The 13,741-nt window shown below is 31.1% G+C and overlaps 1 protein-coding gene across 2 annotated transcripts in view; it reads right to left on the bottom strand.

The window, feature by feature from the left end:
* The window catches only part of LOC125070167, a 76,020-nt gene extending 62,430 nt beyond the window's left edge, over positions 1–13,590 (bottom strand). For both annotated transcript variants that reach the window (XM_047679910.1, XM_047679907.1), the window contains exon 1: positions 13,187–13,590. In XM_047679910.1, the coding sequence (XP_047535866.1) occupies positions 13,187–13,406 (220 nt within the window). In that variant the 5' untranslated portion in view covers positions 13,407–13,590. The remainder of the gene's footprint in view (positions 1–13,186) is intronic.
* Between the last annotated feature and the right edge of the window lie 151 nt (positions 13,591–13,741).

The following is a 13,741-nucleotide window of genomic DNA, read 5'->3' as shown; positions in this document are numbered from 1 at the left end:
GAAAATAGAACGGCAACTAGGTCGTTTAGCTCTCAATTGCGTATCTGTGCATCTGTGCTTGTGGTATTGCCAAAAATTATAAAAATTACATATTTTTATGTATGCATATTTATAGACATTAATCATTAAAATATTTTCACGCATTAAAAAAAAACTTTCTTATAATTAATTTGTCAGAAAATTAACTAGACTACAGCCTCAACTGGGCGGGGTAAATCTTTTAAAAATAAATATAACATAAGTGATTTTTATAGTGTTATATGTACTTGAATGAATAAATCCCACAATTATGTTGTGGGATTTATTCATAAAAAAGTACTAATATTTTTATTATTTTTTAATAAAAGTAATAGCCTATTTTTATTTCATTTTTTACTCTTTACCGACATTTTTTTGTTGTTGTTGTTGTGTTTTAAAACAATTATCGAACAGTCATTGTTGTTATTCATATTGGCAATTTCTTTTTGATCGGATTTGTACTGTGATGTTGTATAAAAAACTTCCCCCATCGAGAACACAGACCAAACATTTTTTTCTAATTCCAATAACTGATGCAGCTGCGTTTATTTATACTTTATCTTCAACTCGTTCGGCCTCAGGCTACGGGTACGTTTAATATCCACGTTAATTGACGCGGAACCCGCATTCCTTGAGATGAAATCTTTAGGATGTCCCTCGAGTAAACGAAGGGAGATTTAGAAATAATCAAATAAATCGCATAACAAATGACGACCGAATAATATTAGTCATTTATAATTGTAATGATTTGGAAAACTTTTGTGCGAATTATTTTATTTTTACTTTATAAGGTAATTAATTTGTGTATTGTTATATTTATGACAGATTGATGTTAATTGAATTAAAAAAATAGTTTATATCCGTGAAAATGTGTAACGTATTGATTTTTATTTGTCTGTGGTAGAAGCTAGTAATATTATCTAATTGTCACTGACAATTAAACTGCTTCTGTCATAATGTCAACTGTCAGACCTAATCAGTTTATTTCGTCTATAAATTTACCAGACATTCTTAAATACAAATTTTATTATTTTGCTAATCTAATCTTTACTGACAGTGGCGGTATGTTGTGCCTCCATTTGGCAAACAGACTTAATCGTAATCTTTAAAGTTAAGACAAAAATTTCAAAAATAGCATAATATTCACAGTGTTTTATTTTTTAAAAACATAAACATTTCTAAAAAAGAACAAAAATTTATAAATCTTAACTTAGCTTTGGCTATGAACACTAATGGAATAATTGTTCAATATGTTATAAACGACTTTAAAGAAAATTCTTTGTTCATTTGGTCTCACGTTAGATAATCGATTTCCGTAGATATTCTATATAGTATTAAAAATATTACCTCCTACAAATTCCAGAGGATTTAAATACTAAGTACATACAGTAATTAATTATGTGGGCGTATTTATCTGAATTTTGAATGGCCATTGGTTATAAGTCAACATAAAAAAATAATTTTTGAAATCTAAAGCAATACCAACTTGACAACTATAAGTCGCTCCAATAACCAATCTAGGAGTCATTTCTACTTACGAAGTAATGAGATTTTGTAAATATTTTAGTATTTTGTTGTCGGTTTCGGTTAAAATATTTCCGAATTAATTTAGATTCAATGCTACAGTAGAATTCTTTTTTATCCTTGTTTATGGAATGAGCTTCGAATAATATGCGGTTAGGAAAATTATTAAACAGTTATGGTTAAATAACAACCATGACAATCATTGTATATACGAGAGACAATACCAACTTATTACACCAAGTTTCCGTCTCCACAAAGTCAATACATCCTTCCTGGAGCAAGGTACTCGAACATTTGATAAATATAATATATAATAAAACTCCGCATATAATTTAACTTAAAGAATATAGATTACTTATATTAAAATTTAAAACAGAATGGATTGAAATTTTTATTAATGGCGTTAATCGCGCATAAGCCGCTTTACGTTCGTGATCTGCAAAACTTGGGAGGCATATTAATCTATAAAATATATAAATTATAAAAAAGCGTGTTAAGTTTTTTTTTCAGGCAAGATTTATAAATTTCGAACGGGTGGTAGCTTCACATTGAAATTATCTTTTGAATTAACTAAAATAACGTTTGGACAAATCGAAAGTTTTTTTAAAAAGATCGCTTACATATTTAATTACATACATCCGGGGCAAACAGTTAACATTCCTTTTTTGAATTGGTCGAAAAGCTGACCGGTGTATCGTCAGTCATGTTCTCGGTTGTCCGAAACTGCATTACACGAGTAACGCCATTTATGACTAATAGATTGCGACGACAAAAAACTTACAATCTAACAAAAGTGTCGTAATTCCACACCGTTATAAGTTTCATTGCGAATAATTGCAGTGGAAATACAACATTGAAACATACACGGTAAAGTTTAAAATAGTCTGTTTATAGGATACTTGCGGAGGCGGCCGGCGCTTTTGACTGAGCGAGATAACATCTACATTGAGCAGGTAGGCTTTTATTACAGCCCCTTAGTCCCTAACCACGATTTTTAGTGTTACATATCACACGGGTTCACATGAGATTTACAATTATACGATTATGATTAAGAAGTTAATAAACCTCAAAACAAGAGTTTCGGATACGAAAGATTTCGGTTTTAATAATAAATACATTTTGGTTTTTATTAATATAATATTATATTATTTTTTATTCAACCATATTGTCTGATAGTTCTTAAATACGTCACTAACGTGTCCTTTTCAAATATTTAGTGTACTATTATCATTTATTAAGAAAATAATATTTTGAAGTTCTATCTTACAACTCAAATAAAATGCTATACATATACATAAGAATTTATTCAATGTATAGAAGATATACATAACACCACTACACATACACTAATACATGCACATTAATCGTCAAATTTATATCATAGCTATTGTAATTTGTAACAGACCTTTATTATCTAAGTTTAATAATTTCAAGTAAAGTCGCGAATAGAAGCAAGTCTAGCACGTAAACAAATACGGTTCCTTTGTCTTAATATAAAAAAAAAACATGTCGATGTGAAATCGACTAATTGTTTTTTAATTAGCGCATATCATGACATCGATCAAAGTACATTGAATGCTTGTAATTGTTTAGGAATTATTCATTATTTTTTATACGTGTAAAATGACGCTTTGATGCAAAATTGATACAAATTGACTTTTAATATTAACATCATTTTTCATATAATAATGAACCGTATTCTCTACATGATACAGGTCATAAAAATACACAATGTAATTTAAAATTGAGAAATGTGAACCTTATAACGAGGGTAATAAGGGTCTTGGTGAGGCTTTGTCGGGCGCCTATTAATAAATAAACAAACACCGCTCGCAACTAGGATGCTTTGCCAGAGATCCGGAAACAAAACAGTACGACCGCGGCAAATATTTGTCTTGTGAAGACAAACAGTGCGGAGACAGTATAAAGGACCCTTAGCAGTCAGGTACGGCAACAAAGTGAAACTGCTCATTAACTGTTATACAAAGATCTGCATAAGATATACTAATATATGTATTTTTTAGTGTATATTTTCTTTTAACTGCAAGAACAACGATTTTGTTAAGTCAGTCGCACTATAAATCCTTTATAAAATTATATCCTGGATTTAGAAACATTTTAGAAAGCGTCAATTTTATTGTGACACACAGCCTTTACATTCCATAAGAAATGTAAATATAATAAATAAGGGCATTAGATATTATGACGATATAACGAAAATTGGTTATGCTAACACATTAATTAGTACAGCAAATATACAAATACGATAAGGATTTCTATCTGAATATTTACACTAAGTGTAAGTAGGTACCTATATGGACAGGTGTATAAATAAATGAGAACTTTAAACGGCTTATAAAAGGCGAGGTTCAATGTTCGTGATCTGGAACCAGATCGAATGGAGGTCCAAGGTTTTCAATCATGCCGGCCAAGCGCCGGCGAGATGAACTGCATTCCACCACAGTCTTTGTCATGTTAACCAAATAAGTGGTTCATTATTATGTTATTTTAACAAACCATAGCGCAACCGTTTACGTCGTCCATTAAGTGCCCCTTTTTGTCATCAACACGAATACCACATACCACAATTAACATAGTAAAAGATTCAAATCCTGTACCCAGGACTACTGAAAAAGGTTACGAGCCGAGTTGAGCTGGTCGGTCGGACGACAAAAAAACGTATTAATTATTTATCACATGCTTCGTACCAAGGAAAACAACGTGAGGTTGTTAGCATAATGCAAATGAATAAATTCGTGCGCAAATTCGGTGTTATTATACTAAAGGTACGAGTAGGTAAGAGCTGCTGTCTGTGCCTCAGTACTCTTCGAATTTATGAGTTTTAATACTTATATATATATATATTTGCCATGGAATAATACTTACATATTTCTTACTATAGATATATATATATATACATAGTTTGAAAATAAACTAACTATTTACTTCAGATCCGATTGTTTTTGAACTACAATTGTATATTTATGTTTTGTATTTAAAAAAAAATAATCAAGAACAAAGAGTAGCCGACATTCTTGAACGTTTGCAGAAAGTTTTGTAACATTTTAAAACACATTCTCAAACTAGACCAGTGTATCGAGTACTCCTCAGACCCTTATGTAGAGAGACTTTTGTCGTACATTTGGCACACACTGACTACTCAACACACGATGCACACTGAAGTAAATACAGCTGTTGGTCTTCCTAACGCATGCAATGTAATCGATTCATTGATGTTCAATTTATTGATTTGTATTTATAAATATTTACGTCGCGTATTATTGCGTCTAGAATAAATCATGCTTCGTTTCTGAAAACGGCAAATTTTAATCTTCACTTACTGCACTTTCTACTCGTAAACGCAAGACAAGCAAAGGTCGAAGATCTCTAATTTTTGCACGTGGTAACATTAAATCAGTAATATCCCTAAATATATATGTAAAATTCTAGATATATCTTTAGTGTTGTAATAATTAATAACAATGTAACAAACTGCAGCTTTAGTAAAATCAATTTGTGATAAAAAGCGAGAGATGTCGATTCTGGTCCTTTGTGCCGTTCGACGACTTTTTTGTACGTCCGAGTCGCCCACTCGAGTTTTTGGAATTCCTACTGTCCCCCACCACGGGCGCGCACCGCCGGGGGTCCACGTTCATTCATAACGCCGCGTGATGTCTATCTCTTGACACCCTACTAGCATTTGTTTCGACTAGCCTGACTTCACTTCACAGCTAACCCCTAATTGACGATATGTGACCAAAATACGTCATTAATATAACAAAATATCAAACATATATTTCCTTTCGTCAGTTAAAAAAACAGTATACATATATATAAAATATAAGCACTTTACATATCTCAAACTGCTAGGTCTCTAGCGGCACAGATAAAATATTATATTATTTGTCATTGTTTTGTTACTCTGTGTGTATTTTAGAAAATAGAATCTCACATGCGTTGAACGGAAACGTTTAAGAAAACAAAACGCCGTATTGTTTAGAAACATTATTGTACATTTTAAAGAAATAAACCACCTACGTTGTCAGTGGTCACCATTAAAACATCATTTTAGTTTAAAATACGAAGGACAATTACTGCAACTGCCATATGGCATCCATACATCAAAAGATTAACGGTGTATGCTTGTTTAACTTTTGCGATAAATCTTATGAATGTTGTATTATTTTAATATAACTCTTCAACGTGCTGCTTTCTGTTATAGATATTAGACATAAGACCTTTTCCGTGGAGAAAATAATCGTTAAGAGATACAATTTTCAAAACGTAATAACTCACTGTAATAATCATATACATATCAATAGGTTGGAATTAACAAACTTGAATTGATCGCTTTTTTCCCGATTTAATATACGTAACTGATTTATTCCAAGAAATGAAATAGATAAAAAGAGAGATAATAATAAAGAGGAATAAGTTAAGGATATGTGTCCAAAGTCATACCAAGATGCGGTAATGCAGCTCGTGGCGTATAAAATTGAACAAATGCAAACAGGCGTGATAGTAAACATTTTCATGCGATTCGCAACAGTCATTAAAGCAATGCGCGGTGGCGTTATGGTCCGGCGAGGTGATCGTCCGGCTCTCACGGCATAATAATTACGGGGCGCACCGCTCAGTCGCAGTTTGTACTTTATAATCCGGCTCTTAGTGACCGTTTACATTGCACCATTTCAACATCCTTAAATATTTTCGAGAACAAACATGTTTTTTACAAATTTAATCGAATAGTTTTTATCTTCTTTTTATTTTATTTATATTTTTTTAGCAAATTTAAAGTCTCCATACTGTCAAATTGTTAAAAAAAGAATAAAAAGACTAGTTTTATAAGACAAAAATAAAAACAGTACCTAAATACGATTTAATAAAGCTTTTTTCCTAAATTAATATTACGACTCGTAAAAGAGTTTTTTTTTAAATTGATGAGTTACATTATGTTCAAGTTTAATTCATCGTTAAAAAAATATCCACAATTTTTTTTTAAATGTTGTTAATTTTAATAGATCTTAACACTTAGCCGAATTCATGTAAGGTACACGATTTTCATAAAGACAATGCAATTCGAACTGAACAAGCATTCGGTTACCGTCTGCCGCTTTGTTATAATGAAAACGGGCTTTACTGCCCTCCGCCTCGCCCGCCGGACCGCATTCCACTCCCATGCGACCGCGTCCTGACTCCAGGACTCACCAAAATGTCTACTTTTTATTATACCGCCGTAACGGGCTACCCTTTTAATATCGAGACCTAATTACAATTCGCCAATCGAAAATCAAATATCACCCTAATCTTTAACTTCCAAGACGATAATTACGATTGATACAAACATGATATTTTCCGATTCCTCTCGGTGGAATCCATGTTCCGGAATCGCAATTTGATAATTTCTAAGATTAATTTTAAACTACCACCGGCTTACTGGCTTGGCTGACTGGGCTGGATACTTGTGCTATATGTTTAACAATTACTAATATATATTTTGTACGATTAAAGTCTGTCAATATGGTCTTTTATTTTAATCAAGATGTTGTCAGTTGAGTGTGGCAATTCATTTTTAATCTTCCTTCTCTTGGATACTCATTCGAGCTGTAAATTGTAATTTGATCTTTTATTAACAATGTCGTCAAAAATGTCGATTAATACTTATAAATTAACTTAACATAATCTTAAACCTTAAATCCTTGCCAAAACTATAAAATAAAATACTTGAAATACCCGAATATTAAAAACAATGTGTAAGATTATTTTGAAATTGTTTTGTACTATTTCTATTGAATCGATGTTTACTGAACAAACGTTTAAAATTCAAAATAGAATTTTAAAAAAAACAGCGATAAATCTAAGTAGAACAAATAAAAACAAGGTGTCGAACAAGTTAGTGACGATCGCGTCAAAGATGTTAGTCACGACAGTCGATTCACACGATTGTTGCCTATTCCATTAACTAAATCAGACGATGACGAATCGAGCAGTAAATCGAGATTATAATCATTACGAGCTCGCGGGCTCGCATTCTTACTAAAGAATCCGTGAAGCGATGGAATGCACAGAATCGATTCGAACTCGTTTTGTTTTCGCCACGTCATAACTCGCCCTCGACCCCTGGCTGGCTGTCTGCTTGATCACAACATTTTATCTGACTATCATATTTGCTAATCAAAGATTACCACCTTAGTATTTTTTTCAAATCACCAAAAAAAATTAGAAATGAAAACGAAAACCTTAAACTTTTAACTCTTAATACTTATAAACTTCGACATGGTAAATTTATATCATTATTTAACATTATCTATGGTCATAGGTCACAGGTCCACCTAAGGTGGACAATTTGTCGTCTTTCGCAAAAAAAAAAAAAAAACGCGTCATTACTTCTAAATAACGTGTTTTTTGTGATTTTCAAAAAAATCGATTATTATTATTATATATTTATTATTTCGAAATATAATATGTGAAGCTTTGTTAAAAAGATAAGCTTTTATTTATTATTAAAATAACACATTTTAAACAAATAATTTATTTAAATTAGCTAGCTATGAATTAAAAAAAAAATCTTATGATTTTCTCATAAAATAAAAAACAGTAATTATTTTCTGATTGTTCGTTTTATTTTAAGATTGTTCTTGTTTTATTATACACTAACCGGTATTAATAAATATGAAGAATATTTTTTGTTACTAAGTATTTTTTACAAAAATAATAAACTATTTGTTGAAATGTACCTCTGGAAATCTTTGATTATAGCTTGACGTTCGGTGACACATTCACAGAATGCTAATATATTGTTTTATAAATATCGTTGCACGAATGAGAATGAATAGTTATTGAGTTATTACAATGTAATCGATATATTTGTACAGGACACTGACTCCTTACATAGTCGTTTCTTCAATGAAAACAATTTCAATAAATGTTATTTTGATTTGAGACCATTAGAACAACGTATTTATACAGTCAAATTTCAAAGTTGAATTTGTGTGCATCGTTAATGTAATTTTTGAGAAACGTGCCTGACGCAAAAATATTCGCTTATTTTTTTTTAATAATATCGTAATGAGATCTGGGTATAGTAAGTTTTTGCCCTCTTTTAATAATTAATATAAAGAATCGATAAATTAATATTCTAATTAATATATTGGAATTAGTATATTCTTACCAATTAGCACTTAAATATTTTTAATTATCTTAACATCTTAATAATGCATTAGCAAGTTTGCATAAATGGAAGGCGGTACGGACAAAAGAGGTTGTTTTTACCGTCTAGACCGGTCTCCGGACAGGTTGCCACCTGCACGCCGAGGTATGTCCGTCGAGCTGGTCCTCGCGATTAATCAGAGATTTTTAATCGTTGTAATTCAACTGCTACACCTGGATCCTTTACTACTCTATAATCTAGTGCGTATAAAGACGAACGAGACACAACATTTATTAAATTTGTTTTTATAAAACACGTTGAATTATTTAAATTGTACAAAGTTATGCCGTCTGCAGTACCTATAGAAAAAATGTAGTAACGTCTTGAGTTAATATATTGTGAAGTTTATTATCCTAATTAAAGAATATTCGTCATAAAATTATCTAAACGGTCTTGGTATTATAATTTATTAAAAAAAATATGATAAATATGGTATTTATCTCTCTTCAATAAACATTAAACGTCAACTTAAATATATCATTAAAAGAAAAGCAATTTATATGACTTATTACTTTTTACTAACGATTGCAAGTGTTAAAGAGCATTACTACAATCAATCACAATTCAAAACAACTATTTCAATTATAGAGGACGTGGAAAACACTATTTTTATATTTCCCCTCAAGCCACAGGATATGTGTAGTTGTGAAGTATAAACCACGTGGAACGTTGACAAAACAATTTCGTGCATGAAGGTTTGCGTCAGAGTCGACCTCGCCTGGATACTAGCCGATGTTAACGATCAATAATATTTTAAACGTATGTACCCATAAGATTGATGCGTTGTGTAGAATCTATTTTCAATGCATCAGACTTAATACAAATAACGATGATGGCTAATGTATATAAAAAAAAATCTCAGCTTTAGTTAAATTACCTACGTAGTCACAAAATAGAGTTCAAAATAATACGTAGTAGTATGCACATATTTTTAATTTAAAATGTCAAGTGATGTTAAGCTGAATTGTTGCCAGCACAAAAAAATCGCTCGTCTTCGTATTCGGCATCCTGTTTCCCGAGATATTCAAAAGCCTAATTACAAAATAAGAGGTTACGGGGGTACGGCACAAAGGGTCCGATGAAGCCTGTCACTGATGAAGTTCCATTCAGATAACTTGATTGAAAGGGTTCATGTGAAAAGCAGAATAATAGCTTGTATACCCTAATAATAGCATTTCATATTGACGCAGGTATTTGCTAATTTGTGCGAACATTCCATTCTAAACAATATTCTTTTCCTTTACGAATAAAAATTCTCTACAAAAAAATGTAAAACTTCTTACATATGCAACGCCTTAATAAAATCATTCATTGATTCGACGGAAGACTTTCAAATTTTCCAAGGAAGCGAAACTTTGTATAACTGAATGCATTACAAACCCTGCTTTTCCGGTAGGATGTTAAGTGATAAATTAGTAATCACTTGGTAACTAATCAATGATGGCGGGTCATCGAACTATCGAATGTTTACCGAACGTTTTGTCGGCTTGTCAACCAGTTCTCCCACTACACAATTTGTATGACATACCAATTATTTGTGGTATGAGAGTACGATCCTGTATTCTAGAAAATAAATTGGAGTGAAATTAGTAGAAATTCTTATAACTTCCTTAACAGTACCTTAACCTAAGGTTAAGGTAGTTCTGAAACAAATGTGTACAAGTCTAAAATTAAAAAAAATAATTATTAATTAAGTTTTTTTTAAGAAGGTACCTGTGAAACATTCGGAAAGGTGTGAAAATATTTTTTTGATATTGAATTGATAAGTAAAATTTTAGATTATTTTTTAATCCAGACTGCTTACCCAAAGTGGACGTACGTTATCTTTGAAATGTTATTCCTGTGACAGACGTGATAGATAGGTTAGTTTAGAAAGTATCTAAACAGGATACACACCTAATGATAACGAATCATCCATATAACTATTGAGACGTGAATAACTTAAGTACATATTTCTAGGTAGTCAAATATAAATTTCACAAGGAATCTTGAGACACGATTTCACTACCAAAAATGGCAGTGCATTTAAAATTATATGAGCGTATCCAACGATAAAACATTGTTTTATTGTCAGCGTATAATTAATTTACACTTTAATAATAATAGTAAATTTTAAGAAGAATTTTTGTTTATGAACTTTAGCATCCTGAATGAAAATTGAATGCTTATAGTTTGGTAATGTATTATGAACTTATGAGGTTTTTTTTTCGAGACGTTTAAATCAAAGTTTTGTATTGAATACTAATGTGAATTCTTGTTTTCTTATAACAAATGAAAAAAAATCAAATATTTTGTTAATAATAATAAAATGAGGTAAATTTTAGAACAATATATCTTCCATTTTGAAGACTGATGATTAAAGGAATTTTATGTTATTTTAATATAACTAATAGGAATATTATAATATAAAACTACTTATTGGTTGACGTACTTAGTGCAGTCATGAATTTAAATCAAATCAGTGAGTCATTAGATCCTTTTCCGGTGGTCTAACGACTCTTCCATTCAAATTATGAGACTTGCAAAATATATTGAATTGTTGGCCAGAACATTGCTCACACACACAAATGCCGGTAGTTGGCGCGACAAGTCACCCGTTAGAAGCACCGGCAATCGAGTATTGCATGCTAAATGAGCAAAAGTATGCAAAGTACTCAAGCTTGATACAACGCGCCACGACGGTGCCAGAACTATCAGACGTTATTGCCTTATTTGGAAACGTGGCATCTACTTCGATCTTAAACAGTGGGTTATCTTTGTAGAATGAACTGGTATCGACGAGATATCGACCTTCGTTAATTACGAATGGCGACAGGTAAATACAAGTATATTTGCGTATAAATTGCATAAGTGGCTTGTATAATTAAAAACTTGCATTCCTTTGAACTATTGATCAATAATCTTCCAATTGATTATAAACAAATATTAAATTGAAACATAAATAAATAAGGGTTATTAAATGGAAATTGATATTATACGCCATAGGCGTAGCTCGGTAGATATAATGTATTAGTTTACATAAAGGGATAGGCTGACGTTGTACGACTTCAAAGCTTTTGTCGCGTATAAAGTACCATGGTTGAAATAAGATCATCTCATTAAATTTAACAGTATCCTAAGAGTAAAGGATTTCACATTAACAAAATCCATTTTTCCTCCTTTGGAGACAAGTATTAATTACTGTCTTTACAGTTGTATCCAATAAAAGTAATCTTCTAAATATAAATAAGTTTGTTTATTTTTTAACGTAATTCCTTTGTAAATTATTACTTCATTTGTATCTCAATAGACGTAAATCATACTGCACGGTTTACATTGCTCTGTTAAATATACAGTTTCATGCATAAATTTATGATCGACCGACTTTCATTTTAAGATTAAAATGATCATATTTCAAAATTATACAATTATCGTAAATTTCTACAGATGCCTGAAAAGCGTGTCTAAAATCTGAGTATTTCGTACAAGAAGCTCGCCTACGCTCACAATACCTGTTTATTGACCATGTTTTTAGCTTTATGAATGCTTTCTGACACCGAGTACAATATTTTGTTGGATATTCAACTCTCTGCTGTATTAAATAGAATATGCTGAGGTCATGTTCATGATGGATCTCAAAGCTTATATTTGGTTCGCAGAAACATTAGGTTTCTGTTTATGTCGCAACACATATTGCACAACGCCGCCCACTATAATCTACGCCTACTTCTTCTATTAAAATCGAACCTTGTTTATTTTTATTATAAACAAATTATAGTTTTTTAGTTAGGTTACATTTTGTTTATTATCTTAATTAATTATATAATTAATTTTAAAAGGTGCGTTAGTAATAACTTTAAGAGTTATAAAATTATTCGTAAGCGATACGATTAGGTCTGTAAAGGTTTTAGAACTTTATCCTTTATTATCTCTTCTAAATTCGTGGGATTATTAAAAGCTCCGTTTAAAAGAATTAAAAGACTTCTTGTCTTAACTTGTTCCTCGAACAGGTAAAATGTAGCGCTTCCTTATCGGCGGGGGTCTTCAAAGTTTTTTTTTAACAATAGCTACCAGCCCTTTAACTACCTTTTGTTAAATGTGTATTCTACTCGTTTTACTTTCGTTCTAATCCAAAAATCACTTAATTTAACAATATACAAAATTCAAAGTTTGCCTTTTTTAAAAGATTTTAATAAATATTCATGTTAAAACTGGAGGTAACTTTGTTATTTTAGTACACAATTTAAGGGTGTTTTCAGTAGTTAATTGGAACGTAAATTATTTTATATTAATAACTCCTTACCGCATCTATCTTAAATCTAAAACATTCAACTAAATAAAAACTAATTGTAAAATTGATAAAAGTTTATAAAAAAAAATTACCAACGTCTAAATGATATATTTTATCATTTATCATTATCATATTTAGGTGTAAAGTGAGCGCGTGATTCTTACCTGAATTCGGTTGTTCTTGTATATCAACCATCGACAACATTCCTTTCTTTTCAAATATACTTTTCACATTTGCACAAGATACTTCTGTGTCAGCAGCAGAAGCAGCCGCCAAGAAACCGGTAAACAATACCAAATACAATATTTGGCTCTTCATTCTCAATCCAAAAATCGATTTTTTGTTAGGCGACAGTTTTACACAAAAACACACGTTCACAGCCATGTTCGCGATAAAGTTATAAAATTAAATGTTAATAAAGGTTAACTTAATCCACTAAGCTTTTTATAAATAAAAGTGAAATTAAAATATTACTAATTGAAACTTTGGACAGTTTATACGCCATATAAACGGCTCACGATGATTCAACTGCGATCCATGACGATCGCAGCAAGACTGCGCCGGCTGAAGTGCGCTGAAAGCGGGTATACTCCATCCTGTCTATAGTTGCCATCTTCAATAAAATTGTATTCCTGATGAATGAAAGATTCAGAAAGTTAATTATCAAAATTTTATAATTTTTATATTAATAAATAAATGTTACGAAAATATTAAAAATT

This window comes from Vanessa atalanta, chromosome 2, assembly GCF_905147765.1.
Source record: "Vanessa atalanta chromosome 2, ilVanAtal1.2, whole genome shotgun sequence".
NCBI lineage: Eukaryota > Metazoa > Arthropoda > Insecta > Lepidoptera > Nymphalidae > Vanessa > Vanessa atalanta.
Note: the sequence above shows the minus strand (reverse complement) of the source record. Positions and strands in the feature narration are given on the sequence as shown.